This window comes from Psammomys obesus, unplaced genomic scaffold (assembly GCF_907164565.1).
Source record: "Psammomys obesus unplaced genomic scaffold, mPsaObe1.curated_primary_1811, whole genome shotgun sequence".
Lineage (NCBI taxonomy): Eukaryota > Metazoa > Chordata > Mammalia > Rodentia > Muridae > Psammomys > Psammomys obesus.
In genome coordinates this window covers 23,427,773-23,443,004 of record NW_026595981.1, presented here as the reverse complement: position 1 = coordinate 23,443,004, position 15,232 = coordinate 23,427,773, and the positions used below count along the sequence as shown (strand labels likewise).

At 46.8% G+C, this 15,232-nt stretch overlaps 1 protein-coding gene across 1 annotated transcript; it reads left to right on the top strand.

Moving 5' to 3' along the window:
* The first annotated feature begins 269 nt into the window (after nt 1-269).
* Krt23 (keratin 23) lies at nt 270-14,881 on the top strand. Its single transcript, XM_055620505.1, has 8 exons — nt 270-665; nt 6,505-6,587; nt 7,416-7,572; nt 10,042-10,203; nt 10,291-10,413; nt 12,338-12,555; nt 13,132-13,163; nt 14,577-14,881. Exons 1-8 carry the CDS (start codon nt 270-272, stop codon nt 14,669-14,671), a joined length of 1,266 nt encoding a protein of 421 aa, XP_055476480.1. The 3' UTR covers nt 14,672-14,881.
* Nucleotides 14,882-15,232: the final 351 nt, after the last annotated feature.

The following is a 15,232-nucleotide window of genomic DNA, read 5'->3' as shown; positions in this document are numbered from 1 at the left end:
GCCTCCGGGTTACCACTGGGAGGGAGGCGGTAACTGGCATGTTTCTGTGGCCCTAAACAACAACAGCAGAGTGTGTTGGCCCAGGGGCACCTCGGGATTGACCAAGAGGAAACACACGTTGCACAATGATAGGATCTTGTCGGTACAGTTGTCAGAGAAGGAAACTCCCACAGCAAAGGGCATAAAAGCATCCCGGGCAGTCCGAGGCAGCTCAGTCCTGTAGCATCTGAGAGCAGAGACAGAGCACTGCTCCATCCCCAGATGGGACCATGAACACCAGCCACGGCTTTAGCCAGACCTACTCGGCCTCCATCCACAGCCTTGGAGGCAGCTGGGGGCGGCCTGGGAGCGTCCACAGAACTCCCAGCGTCCACGGAGGCGCAGGGGGTGTCCGCATCTCTCTCTCCTTCACCAGGCCAGGCTGCCTGCCTCCTGGAGGGTCATGGGCATCTGGAAGAGGGGGTCCCCTGCTAGGCGGAAATGGCAAGGCCACCATGCAGAACCTCAACGACCGCCTGGCCACCTACCTGGAGAAGGTGCGCGCTCTGGAGGAGGCCAACTCGAAGCTGGAAAGCCGCATCCTACAGTGGCATCAGGAGAGAGAACCCAGCCACAGAAAAGACTATTCCCAGTATGAGGAAAACATCAGCCACCTGCAGGAGCAGGTAAGAGACCCTGCAGCTCGCCGTGGCGCCGCTATACCCAGGGAGGGCTGGGAGAGGGGCGGCCGGTCAGCACACATGACAGTTTCCAGGGAAAATAGCAGAAGAACTCAAGTCTCAAGTACTGCTCACACAAATCCTATCGCCCTACCTTAAGTATGGACTCAGGAAAACCTGTTTTGTAAAACTAATTCCCTCCCTAAAGTGATGTAGAAAGTGCAGACAGCAAACATCTCAGAATCACTATAAACTATCTTTTAAAAAAAAAAAAAAAGCAAAAGGGCTTGGTTTCCCACACATTAAAAAAAGAAAGAAAGAAAAAAAAAGGTAAGCCTTAGAAGTGTCAGGCAGCCAGTTACTGTGCAGTATCACTTAAGATCCAACAATATCACCGAAATGATAAGGGCCGGTATGCAGGGTGCACCCTCGGTACACAAGGCCTAGGCGAGAATTGCTTTCTCATCACAGCAGCTCTGCTCCACCTCAGAGTCCTGGCGACAGTGTGGCTTTCTGTCAGCAAAGGGCTGAGTTACACTATTGTGTAGCTCATGCCTACAAAGCTGTCACACTGCAGCAGCAGGTTATGACATCCCTGGCTATTTTTCTAGAGGCTGTTAGAAGCTAAAGTTGCTCGCATTTCTGAGAAAGGCATATGGCTGGCAGGAGGCGGGGGGGGATGATAAAATTAGAATGAGTTTAGGTATTGGTGTGTTGGAATAGTCTATGGAGATATGCTTTTGAAAAACAACGTACTTCTCGACCAAACCTTCTGGGGTACCAGGATACAAGCAGAGGGAGGCAGATCATCTCACGGTTGTCCTCTTAACGCTACCAAGCTGCCCTCTGTACGAAGGAGTTCCAGGAAAAGCCCCTGCGGAGGCCATGATTTAACCCACCCTGGAAAGGCCATCACAGGCTTCTGATATTAATACCATATTATTTCCCAACATTCAGCCATCTTCGCTTGAATGTAGGAAGGACCAATCAAGATAACATAAATCTGTCCTTGTAATGACCCCTAATTATTGAATAATCGGCCTAATAACCGAGTGTGTAATTGCCTTAACTACAGAGTGCACGGTTGTCTCTGTGAAGAAAACAGGGTGACTCAACATCCTCACGGTCTTTTTTCCTTTAATGAAGTTGCTTTGGTTTTAGAATGGAGGGAAAAGATGATGTCTGCAAACGGAGAGCCGGGAGCAGGACTCCCAAGAGGAAACCAGATTATACCTGACCCAGTAACCTACACACTAGCAGGGGAGAGAAGCAGGGAGAAGAGGAAAGGAGCAGGAAGCAATTATTGGGCACCTTCTGTATGCCAAGCTGTGTGGTGGGTGTTAGATGTGCAGAGGGCTTTCTGCAACAGTGGGATGGAACTATATTATCTTAGTTCTCACAGATCTGTTAGGAAATCGAAGTTCACGTCTGTGGCATGACCTGAAAAGCCAGCAGCAACGAGCAGAGGTGGGTCTTTCCCTTGGGCCTGCTTCAAATGATCCAACTTCCACCTCAGCATGGCGCCAGCTCGCCAGCCTCACACAAAGAAGAAACGCATGTGCCATTCACAAGGACGACGCAGAGGGTTGACAGAAACTATTCACGCCACACACAGTTCAGAACATACCATTTGATTCTCACAGCTCTGGGAAGCAAATATTTTTATCTCCAACTTCTAGACCAGGAGACTGAAACTGGATGCTATGCTTTTCCCATTCATTTTTCTAAATTCTTTAGAATGGAATTGAAAAGAAAATAGAGTGGGTTCAACTATGAGGAAGGGCTGCTAGACTTTCTGTGGGGCCAGGACTCTGGATTCAGGACCAAGTAGGTCAAGCTTTGTGCTGTTCTAGACTTGTACTTTGGATGTTTCATCTTCTCTGCTTTGGGACAGTGACCTTTGGGGTTGAGGTTGTCTGTCATCCTGACTTTTGCCACTTGAAGATGAGGAAAACGGGTCCTAAGAGAGTCTTCAGCTACCTGGGGCTGGCCTCTCCTTGGTCCTGATGAAATGTTCTGAGTATAAGACATTTTGCCCTCATTTTACAATGTTAAATGCTACTCAGAAAGTCTGTGAGAAATGCAGTTCAAAAATGAATCCAAACCTTTTTTGAAACACAGAACTGGACGTAGCAATAGGAATAGCATCTATAAAACTTCCTGATGGCTCTCAGTATTTGGCATTTGGGAGCATGGTCAAATTGTCTATTTGCCTCTCCTGAGTAGGAGATTACCTACCTTAGGGCAATGACACTCTGCTAATACACTAACTAAATTTTCAAAAAAAATCAACTCAGGGCCTTGGGGAAGAATCTAGGTTGTAAATATACAATATATAGTTAAAAACCTATACCTTATGTATTATTTCTCAGTCCACCCCCATCCATTTATGACTATGAAAGATGTCTCGGAAATAGTGGCTGCAGTATAATCACATACTGAGTGAGAAGAAGTTTCAAATAGGAGAAGAAGGTTCAAATAGTGATGTCTCCATGGCTGAGAGGACTTACTTCTCTTGCAGAGGGACTAAGTCCAGCTCCCTACAAGATGGCTCACAACTACCTGCAACTCCAGTTCTGGGTGATCCAATGGCCTCCCTGTCCCTGCAGGCTTCTGAATGCACACATTACAGGCACATACACTCAGGCACATAAACATAAGCGTGTAAATCCACATATGCACTTACACATGTAGATAGGAGACAGTTGGTCTCGTGTAGCCGAGACTGGCCTTGAACTCACTATGTACCCACGGATGACCTTGAACTCCTTATCCTCCTGCCTTCACCTCTCCTGTCCTGGGATTGCTAGCATGTGCCATCACACTCCATTTGTGCAGCCGTGGGTATCGAACCCATGCTAGATAAGGACTCTGCAAACGGACCCTCATCCCCAGCTCTACCTGTGCTTCATGCTAACTACACTCCAAGGCTTCACTATCATGGACCATAAAGATGCTAGCTGGGGAAGGAGGTGGGGTAGAAATTACATACCTGAGGTGGGCTTCTCAATGGATAAGATAATGGATCACTTTAACTTGGAAAAAAACCAAATATGTTCCAGGGTGTTTTCGCTTCTCTGTTTCTGGTGCGTGCACAGCAAGGATGCTGAGGAGGGGGATGTCAATCAGCCTAGTAGCACGGATGAACACAGTCATTCCGTGCATGAGGAAGAAAGGCTTACCTCAGAGTCCTGCACTTCGGGGGTGGAGCTGCTTCTATTTTGCATAAGCAAATAATACCAAGAATAAGAAGCCTGGAAGGGAGAATACTGGTAAAAAAAAAAAAAAAAAAAAAAAAAAAAAAAAAAAAAAAAAAAAAAAACAAAAAAAAAAAAAAAAAAAAAAAAAAAAAAAAAAAAAAAAAAAAAAATCCGTAGAGCAACACTGTGGACAGGAATCCAGGGAGTACCTGCAGTTTCCACGTTCGGGGCAAAGTTCAATGAATCTTTCCAAGTGTCTGTAGCATGACAGGTATGTGTGTGCAATGTAATCTCATTCACTATCTTCTAACCCTCAGACCGCATCGGTCAGTAGTCATTATTATTGTTATGGATGAAGAAACTGAGACCCAGCCCTGCTTTTTGAGTTCCAGATCCAGCGTTCCCCCTACCTGGGAAGGCTGCTATTGTGCATTCACCGGACCAAATTCCAACTGGTTGGTGAAGCTTTAAATAGGGCTGGGGTTTTTAAAAGGCGCCTTTGTATTAGGGACGAGCTTTGCCCTAAGAAAAATCCTCTCTAAATAAAGGAATTAGCTGTACAAATACAATGGAAATGCCACGAGGTGCTGTCACCAGCTGCAAAGCTTAAAAGCAGGGATCTCTGAGGTCACCTGTTTCTAATACAAACCCCTTATTGAACAGTGAAGCCTGATACCAAGGCACAAGGGTGGACAGATTGCCCAGCCATGTGGCCTGAAAAGGAAGAAAGCCAGGTCCAAAAAAAAAAAAAAAAAACCAGAAACAAAAACAAAAAAAAAAAAAAAAACACCACAGTTCTATTCTGTCGCAATACTCCATACACAAGTATTATTCTACCTTTAGACAATGAGAAACTAACTTCATTTTCCCAAAGTTTGTGTGCTGTGCGGCATACATCAAATGTGGGCCCTTTCTCTAATCATAACGTCCTGTAGGCCCAATTGCTCAAACATCTCCAATGAGTCTTTGTAGTGTAAACAAAGCTCATGTAAATAGCGAGTGAGAGTCTTTAGCTGAAAGTTTTAATACTTGGAAAAATCTTAAGCGGCACCATTTCAACAGTAAAGAATCCACTCAGCTTGTGTTTTAATAGCTGTAATCAAGACAATCTCGTCACAAATATATTACAAACACATACACCTTCCCGAAGGTTCTATATGTTGTTCTAGTCACTCTGGGCAATAATAAAATAATAATAATAATAGCTTTATATGAAGACTATTGAAGTATACTTCAAACTAGCTCTCACACTGGCAATGTGACTGTGTCACTAGTTAGAATGATGTGTATCTAGGACCATAACTGCACTTTAGGAAAACTTACCATGTGGTCACAATGAGAAAAGACTCAGAGCTGGGAGATGGCCCCATGGGGGAGAGCAATTGCTGTACAAGCCATGAGGACCTGAGTTTTGATCCTCAACATTCATGTCAAACGCCAGAAATAACCGTGCGTACTGGTCACCCCAGCACTAGCCGGGAGACAGGAGGATTGCTGGGGGCCACTGGCCACCATCTTAACACCAGGTTCCATAAGAGACCCTGTCTCAAAGGAATAAGGATGAAAGTGATAGAGAAGGACACTTGAGGTTCTTATTTGTCCTTCTGAAGCACACGCTTAAGCATATGCACACACACACACACACACACACACACACACACACACACACTTCCTTTGAAAAAGAACAGTCTCATGACCCAAACTCCATTCACATTAGCAGACAGTGAGAGGGCTTTACCAAGGGGCACCGTCCTTTCTTACCCTACCTCACTCTTCCAGTGGTCACATCAGTCGTCCCCCCCCAACTCCAGTCAAACCTCCACGGCCACTTGCACTGCTCTCAGCCTTGGTACGGGAGGCCTCGTGTTGCGGTGGGAGCTAGTTAGCAGAGACTCGTAGCTGTTCAAACTGCTGAGAGTAAACGACCGACCGTGAGCGCCCAGCTATGCCTGGGTCATCCCTGTCGACCTGCCCCGCTCTCCAAGGCATTGAGGAAGAGTGCGCAGAGAGACTGTAAGAGCCAGAGGATGGGAGGAGTGCTGCGAGATGCTGTCATCAGGACATGACCTGGGTACCACACACATGAGCTCACAGCAGCAGCTGGTGACCCCTGGGAGAGAGAGAGTTATTTTTCTTTGGGGAGGGCTGTCGGCCAGGGCATGGCCTCACATCCATGTACAACACAAATTGGACTTAGTGGATTAGGTAATAATAGTAATATCAATAATAGTAAAGAAAAGGGGGATGGAGTTATTTTTTAAAAGACAGTGAAACCAACTGCAGACGTAGCACGTGTGATTTGAGTCTCATCATTCCGACGCAGAAAAGGAAGGTGTCTGGGGGGCTGGAGAGATGGTTCAGCAGTGAAGAGCGCTGATTGCTCTCTCAGAGGACCCAGGTTTGGTTCCCAGCACCCATATCGGATGACCCTCTGACTTCCAAGGGCTCCTGTACATACATGGTGCACTAGAGTCATGAGGACACACACACACACACACACACACACACACAGTAAATTCTTTTTTAAAAAGGAAAAGGCAGTGTCTGCACTGAAAGCTGCTGGTGGAGGGAACCTGAGCTCAGAACGTGCACCTGCCATGGGCGGATCCGTCCAACCAGAGTAATCCTCTGTGCGTATTTTACAGATAGTGAACAGTAAGATGACCAACGCTCACATGGTTGTGCTCATTGACAACGCCAGGATGGCCGTGGATGACTTCAACCTCAAGTAAGTCCTTTCTCCACCGACTTCCACAGGAAGGCCAGGCCTGATGGAACCGGCTGCCAAAGTCTGGCTGGGTTATAACTAAAAGGCATGACTAGAACCACATGCAACTAAAATAATCCAGGTACAAAGTGCACGTGATGGCAGGTGGAGATCTGAAAATGAACCAAGGATTAGGTGCTATTAAAAACATTTCTCTTTAGGTGTGGTAATTTCGTTAATCTTATTTAGAAAATAATATCTTTTTGTTTAAAAAAAAAAGATGCACTCCACGGTATTTAGGGTTAAAATGTCATAATGCCTGTAATTTGCTTTGAACATTTTTAGCCATGAGCCATGTATATTGGTACATATATGTACTCTCGGCTCTTAGGAGGCAGAGGCTCATGAGTGCAGCCTGGGATAGATGACAAGAACCTTATCTCAAAAACAAGCAACCAACAACCACAAAAAAAAAACCAAAAACACACACATTTTCATCAATGCATATAGACGAAGCGCATATGCAAGATATTCAGACAGAATAAAGGTATGTGCTGGCTGTAGAGCTGTGTGTGTTCCATTCTGTACTCGGTTTAAAAGTTGGCCTTGAGTCACCAACACACAAGAACAGCGTAGAGCTGATGTGCTAAATCCCTGCATATATGCCCTATACCAACAGTATCAGTGTCCTGTGTGCATGTCCTGTGAACATGTATGACGATGTCCTGTGTGCATCAGTCAGTCTCTCACTTACACCCGAAAAGTAAGAATGTCCTCTCTAAACCCAAGCGGACCCTGGCAAAGCCTTCCAACAACGGGTGTGCTCTTCCTCCCCTCCTCTCACCAAAGGTATGAAAATGAACACTCCTTTAAGAAAGACTTGGAAATTGAAGTTGAGGTCCTCCGAAAGACCTTGGATGATCTGACCATTGTCACGACAGACCTGGAACAGGAAGTGGAGGGAATGAGGAAAGAGCTCATCCTCATGAAGAAGCGTCACGAGCAGGTGGGGCTGCCCTGGGCTCCTGGGACCCAGCTCTGCTCCTAACTTCACGGTCCAGGCTGACCCCGTGGTAACAGAAGGGACCGCCACCTGAGTGCCAGGCTGAGTGTCCCTTGGGAGGAACCCCAGAAACATCTCATTTTTCCAACTTAGAGGTTATCTGCTCAGATGTTAAGGGAAACCACCAAATAGGGTCATAATAAGCAGCGATCGGCAAAACAACGGCAATTAATAACAATGATAGTTTGTCCTCACTAAACTGGTTAGTATAATACTGTAAGAATCAGAACTGGGAAGATGGCTCCGTGGGTATAGTGCTTGCTATATAAGGGTAAGGACTGTAGTTCAGACCTTCCCTCCCCGCAGATCCTACATGCTTGTCTAGTATGTAGACTGGACGCACACGTCAAGTTGGCTGGCTAAGAGTAACCAAATCAGTGAGCTCCGGGCTCAGCAAGAGACCTGCATCAAGGCCTCTTATATATTAAAAAAATAAATAAATAAATAAGTTGGAGAGCAATAAGAAAGACTTCCAACATCAGCTTTGAGCCACTATATCCATGACCACAAATGTGCATGCATACGTGCCAGCATGCATACGTGCCAGCATGCACGCCCTGTACACACATAGAGATGCCAAAAGATAATAAGTGGGACTGGGAAGGAGGCTCGGTCAGCAAAGTGCTTGCTGCGGAAGCTAAGGACACCAATCCAAACCTGCAGCACACTCATAAAAAACCCTGCTGTGGTGGCGCGCACCTGTAACCCCAGCTCTGGAGGAAGCAGAGACAGGGGGATGCCTGGGGCTCGCTGGCCAGCCACCATTGCCAGGTTGAAGAGTTCTATGTTCAGTGAGGGATTCAGAATTAAGGTGAAGAGTGACGGAGAGAGACACCCGCTTTAACCTCTGGCCTTCACAGGTACAGGGTTACATGTACTTCACACATATATGAACACATGCAGAGAGAGACAGAGACAGAGACGGAGCATAAATGTGTTCTATTGAACTTCCATCCTTGGTCGCACTTGCAGAAAAGGAGGACAATGGAATAAAGAGGATGTTAAAACTCAAGACTCCTACTACTCTGTAGTAGAAGCATCTAACTGACTTACAGAACTATCGTTCCTCTTGAGTCCTTGAGGCTGCAGAAGGACAGAAAGATGTTTTAGGCAAACCTGGTGGCTTCTGAGCATCAAAGACCCCAGTTTTGAACAGCTGTGTAGACAGTGGCTGCTAGCTACACCTCCTGTGCCTGCTTGGTTTCCATGAAAAAGCCTAGCGAAGCATAAGGCATGGCATTCCTTAATCCTCTCTAATGGCTTGCTTTCTGTTGCTAAACTAACTGCTCCCCCAAAGCTTTGGCCCAAAGCTGGAAATGTTGATCACTTAACTGCATAGACACATTACTAATGCACACGTGCTTGAGAGAGACCTATCTGCTCTGGACATGCAATCGTTTCTGGAATATTCTCAACCAAGAGATTAGGTCAAAGAAACCATCTGAGTAGGTGCTGTTATGGTTTGACCATGAAATGTTCTCCACCAGCTTGGGTTTTGACACTCAGTCCCCATTCAAGGGACTGTTCTAAAAGTCCTGGAGACTTTTGGAGGTGGGACGAATCTGGAGGAAGTAGAACACAAGGGTGGGTCCTTGTGGGTGTTTTGTTTCTGCACAGGTGAGCTTGCTCGTTCTCTCTCTGTTTCTCTCTCTGTTTCTCTCTCTTCCTCTCCTCCCTTTTTTCCCTCCCCCTCCTCCTGCCCCCTCTCTCTCTCCCTCTTTCCCCCACCCCCAATCACTCTCTTCCTCTCTTTTCACTGTCCCTTTCTCCCTCTATTTCTCCTCTGTCTGTCTTCCTGCCTTGCTCTTTTCTGTCCTTCAGGAGGTGAGGGAGTCCCTCTTCCATGTGTTCTCTGAGTGTGCTACTTTTCATTGCCATGACTCTGACAGACATCTAAGGGAGGGGAAATTAAGCTTGACCCACAGTTTCAGAGGCTCAATCCGTGGCTACTTGACCCTTTAGCTTGGTCAGTATGTCACCACATCAGAACTATAGGGGGAGACTATAGCCACTTCATGGCTACAATAAATAGACAAGGAAGGGACAGGGATAAGATCTCTCCAATGACCCAACCACAGGGACTCACTAGCAAAGCCCTACCTCCCAAAGCCTCCTGAAGCAAACCAAGAAAACGCTACTATCTGAGAGCCAAGCCCACAGCTCATGGCCCACTGGGGGAGAGTCTTTATACCCAAACCATAATACATGTGTCATGTTGGTCTTTATTTTATAAAGTTTTAGTGAGAATATGCACACGATCTTTAGTCAGTTTGTAAAAATAATCATGAAGTTGCCACACCAGTGAGAGCAGCAGTCACATAAACAGAACCATTTACCGGTGCCAACTAACACAGCAGTCCAACCTTCTGATTGTCACGGGCCAGGTCATTTTCTCTCTGTGTTATTAAACAGGAAATGGAGGAGAATCATATGCCAAGTGACTTCAAGGTCAACGTGAAGGTGGACACAGCTCCAGGGGAAGATCTGATTAAGGTCTTGGAAGATATGAGGCAAGAATACGAGTTAATAATAAAGAAGAAACATCAAGAGTTGGACACCTGGTTTAGAGAGCAGGTGATAGAAACGTGAGCAGACCCCCCCCCCATTCCTCTATGGCCACATGTCCCAACACTGAATCCTCTGCTTCTGTTTGCTTCACAGTCAGCAGCCATGTCCCAGGAGGTGGCCAGCCCGGCACCTGTTCAAGGCACCCAAAGTGATATCCATGAGCTGAGGCGAACATTCCAGGCCCTAGAGATTGACCTGCAGGCACAGCACAATAGGGTGAGTTGAGCTCGGAAAACCCTGGGGCCTGTAGTCTCCTCATTGATCCTTCCTCAACCTTGTCCCCTGGCCCCAGCTTCCCAGTCCCCTTGGGACTTTCCACTTGCCATTCAAAATGTTCATGATGAGAACGAGAAGAAATGTATGTTCAGGGTAGCTCTCTCCATCCCATGCTGTTCATTGTCTTATTGGCCTTCCCAGGTAGGTCTTAACCTTCTCCTTCTAAAGATAAGAACACCAAAGCTCCGGACAGTTAACGAATTTGATAAACACAACTACTGAGTTACTGGTGATGAGACCATGTGATTTCAAAGGTGGAGGAGACTCTACACACCCCCAAATTAACTGTCAGCCCTCACTTACAATCAGTATGTTCCCCCAAACTCCAATAAAAGGAAATTCTGGCACTAGTACGACAGGTGGCACGTTTAACCCTGGATGACTCCAATGTGCTGCTCTGTCCACTATGTGTGGGGCACGTCATCCACCATCCTGCGTATGTTCTCAAGCCTAAGCCGTTTCCATGTTCATCCTGGTTTGGTAAGATGCTTTGCATACTGCTGCATCCAGGACCCACTGTGTATAATCTATCTTCATAACGACTGAACCGTCTGGTCATTCATCAATGGTAGCTTTTGAGCGACTGCTCTACGGCACTTTGAATACGCATAATTAGCTCATCCGTTCGGCAAAAACATATGGCCAATAACCTTGTTTTGTGAAGTAATGATGCCGGACAGACATTAAAATGTGCACTGCCAGCTAGGCATGGGGGTGCATGCCTATCACCCCAGCACTCTAGAGGTCGCAGAAGGAGGACCACTAGTTCAACACATCCCCAGCTGTGTAGCGAGGAAGGGCCCTGTCTCCCGTACGAATATGCGTTGTCAAGGTGGTGATGGCCACTGAAATGATCACAGCGTGACGCAGTGTTCAATGTATTTCAACAACTCCATTTCACAACATTCCTGGGGTCAATAAGGCTCTGAAGCCCGTGTTCCTGTGTTCCCCTGTCTGGCACCAGGCTTAACACTAAGTGCCAAGTAATCAAATTTACGTGTGTCAGGTGGGGAAGCCTGCGCAGAAGAGAGGAAGAAAGCCTGTGGACAGAGGTGCCACCATGAACACACTGAGCATGAGACAGCAGAGGAAAGGTCTTAGAGAGGTGGGGGTGGGGGTGCTTGATGTGGCTATGGGCTGGAGAGGAGGGGGGAGCTCCGGGTGAAAGGAACAGCAAATGCAAAAGACAGGGGCAGGCGGATCGCTGTGAGTTCAAGACCAGCCAGGTTTACAAAGTGAGTCCAGGACAGCCAAGGCTACACAGAGAAACCCTGTCAAAAAAAAAAAAACAAAAAACAAAAAAAAAATTAAATTTACATTATCTTAAGTACATAGGGTTGTCTGATGATGATGATGTATGATACTGGTCATGGGCATATTTATCCTAAAAATTTACTCACTGCTCATCTTTAATTCAAGTGTCGTTATGTAAAACCACGCATTCTCTGTGGCACACGACAGCCCTACATCAGACCTCTCTCTCTCTCTCTCTCTCTCTCTCTCTCTCTCCCTCCCTCCCTCTCTCTCTCTGGGGATTCAGCCCTCTCCCTCCTGAAGTTCTCCATCTAACCAGAAATTAAATGGAAACATTAGAAATAATTCAAAGCCAGGCATCTGGGGTTCCATCCCCAGCATGCCAGCATTGCTGGAGGGATACACTGGACTTGTCAAGAGCTCCCTGACACAATGGCTTTATGCCCAGAGCATGGCATCAGAAGACCCAAGTCCCAACCCTGTAAGTCAGCCTGTTTCTCCCCAGCGTCTGCCAAGACGCCTAGCAGAGTGGTTGGGGTAAATTAACACTGAGCGAGCCCGTGCTGCCGAGGCCTCCAGTGGACTAGCAGACGATCATTCCCTCTTTCAGAAAGCCGCTCTGGAAAACATGCTGACAGAGACGCGGGCTCGGTACTCCTGCCGTCTCCAGGACATGCAGCAAATCATCTCCCACTATGAGGAGGAGCTGATGCAGCTGCGCCAGGACCTGGAGCGTCAGAACAATGAGCACAGGGTGCTGCTGGGCATCAAAAGCCACCTGGAGAAGGAAATTGCCACCTATCGCCAGCTCCTGGAGGGAGACGAAAGGTGAGGCAGTAGCGCTGGAACCTGCTGGATAGGCTGCTCCCAAGCATGCAAACGGATGTGTCCCAAGGGTCTCAGCCACAGTAGCGAAAGAGAGAGAGAGAGAGAGAGAGAGAGAGAGAGAGAGAGAGAGAGAGACTCATTTCTCTGGAAGATTCCTCTATCTGGTCTTCCACTAAGTCTGAGCTAAAAGGCCGGTTCTCCCTGGAAGTGAGGACATGCTCTCAGAACAGTTAAACTGTTACTTTGAACCATTACTTTCAAAGCAGGGCTGGGGGGAAGATGAGCAGGTTTGACTATTGTGGTTGGCCAATAGAGTTCACGCAACCTGAGTTCAAAAGTAAAAACAAAAGGCAGGGGAAACATTTCGGACTAAACAGCAAAGGAAGAGTCGTTAGGAGAGTCAAGATTTCCAAACTGGTATTTCTGACCATCCCGGGAAACAATAGGTATTGGTGAATAGGTCCATGTGTGTCCTATCTTCCCAAAAAAAGCTAAAAAGTAGCAATCAAGCAAAGGAAGCGCCGATGGTTGCTAAAGTGATTTTCCTTTCTTTCCCCCCCCCCCCCCCCTTCATAGGACAGTGGACGAATCTGAGTCAAGAATGAAAGGTAAATGAGAATCTGTTTCCCTGTCTGACTCTCCCAATTGTTTTGGCTAATCGGCCTGTCTACCCATTCCATGTTAGTCAGTCAGACTTCTTACTCTGCTCCCAAATGCCCTGAACTCAATTTTTATTTTCCTCCCAGCCGGCTAGAAAATTTCAATTTAGTTAACATATTAGGTACCAGAGAGCAAAGCAGGCCCTGGTTATTTTAGCAGTGGAACACTGAGGAGTTCTTATTCAAAGAGCTTATGAATAAACGATTTCGGGGGTTCTTTGCAAGAAGAACTTAGATGAAGGTGGTAACTGATAGTATTCTCTCTCTTAACTAAGGAGGTCTGTTAACTAGACTCCTAGAAAATTATATCACGTCAGATTCCAAACCTGACTGTGTTGAACCACAAAGGTCTCCATGAGATTTGAATAGAGAATTGTGAAGGATGTGCAGAAGCTGAGAATGATAAGAAGTTGATAAGCACAGCGTATCCTTCTCTTGAACAGGCACACTGTCTTACCGCATGCTAAAGACAGACAGAACAAGCATTTCTTAGAGGAAGGAAAGGGACAGGAAAGAGAAAGAAACAACGGAAGCTTTTGCTTTGATCCAACTCAATATTCTCACACCTTTGACCCTGGAGCTGTATTTTCTCAGATGACTGAAAGCACAGCAGAAAAGTTTAGCACAGAGCAGTGCCGACCACGCATCCCATTCTGAACAGATTCTTTAATGAAATTATCCTAAGGCATTGGAGATCCCGAGAATCTGAACTGAGCTAACCATTCTAGAGCAGCTGACCTTACTGCCCTGTTTCTGAAAGTCTGGACAGATGCCGCAGAACCTCTTCCTTGCTATGTCCAGGGTGGGAAGCCCAATACTTAATGTACAGTCTACCATGTGCTGTGCAAGAGGCCTCAGTTTTTACAGTCCCCCTCCTACATTTTTTAATGGTTTCCATGCTTCCCTATGGCCTAATACCATTTTATTGGTGTCTCAGGAAAGCACTTATTCAAATAAGGCATGATGTGTTGGGAAACGGTGGCCGTCCCTCTCCTCACCCACCCATGCCATGCTTCTAGAACTTAAAATGAGGTGTCCTGAACGGCATGTAGTGCCCTGTGCACTCCAGTGTGTAGGGAGGAGCCACAGAGTACTCATCAAGGGCTGGTGGCCAGGGGTCTGGGGTGTGTGTACCAGGCCCCCACTCTCCAGAAAGTGGCTTTGTTCAGAGACCTTCGCTTTGTGAGGAAGCGGGGCTTCCGTCCATGCGAAGGCCCTTCCTCCCTGTGGCAGAGCCTACCTTATAGCTTGGTGAGAATTACACAGGACACAGAAACCTGTGGGAGAAGGGAATTGAGCATGAACACAGCGCAAATGGTGGGCAAAGCCTGGCAGTGACCTCTTCGGTGCCCTTTCCCCCAGGATCTGCCGCTTCGACCATCAAGACCATTACTCAAGAGAGCATCAATGGAAGAATAGTCCTTTCTCAGGTGAATGAGATCCCAAAGCATGTGTGAGACCAATAAGTCTCTGCCTGTTGTAAAAACCATGTTCCCCCTATGGAAAGTCCTTGCCCAGACACCAATGGGTGAGTCTCAATGGGAACCCTTGGAGTTTTCGGATTCAGAAACTTTATTCTCTAATGGTCTCACCAGACTTCCCATGATGCTCTTCATATATTGCTGAAATTTTTGAGTGAAAGAAGCAGTTTATGAATTAAAGCTCTACTCTCCTTGTACAATGTTTGGAGACCCATCAATGTGTACCTAGTTTATAGCCAATAAACTTCCATACTGGTTGCATCCTCTCTTTTCCTATGTCATCAGGCAAGATAGGGCCTCATGGTCTTTCTACTGAGATGTTTGTGAAGCATGTCCGTGAGCAATCCAGAGGGATCTCCAAATGTCTGATGTGTCCCCAGTAGCCAAGCACCTGGCAGAATGGTCACCCCGAAGCTATGCAAACAGGACTGAGGTGTAGTTCTTGAGGCTCTCTAGACCCTGCTAGCAGAAAAGGGAGAAGGACACAAAAAAAGCAATCTCTGAAAGCTTCCCTGAGGGGTCCAAAAGTATGTGAGG

Bases quoted from the DNA above. Each gene is read 5' to 3' on its own strand.
- Krt23 (XM_055620505.1), top strand. From the start codon at position 270: ATGAACACCAGCCACGGCTTTAGCCAGACCTACTCGGCCTCCATCCAC. The intron at 12,556-13,131 runs GTGAGGCAGTAG...CCCCCTTCATAG, and splicing joins CTCCTGGAGGGAGACGAAAG to GACAGTGGACGAATCTGAGT. The intron at 13,164-14,576 runs GTAAATGAGAAT...CCTTTCCCCCAG, and splicing joins ATCTGAGTCAAGAATGAAAG to GATCTGCCGCTTCGACCATC.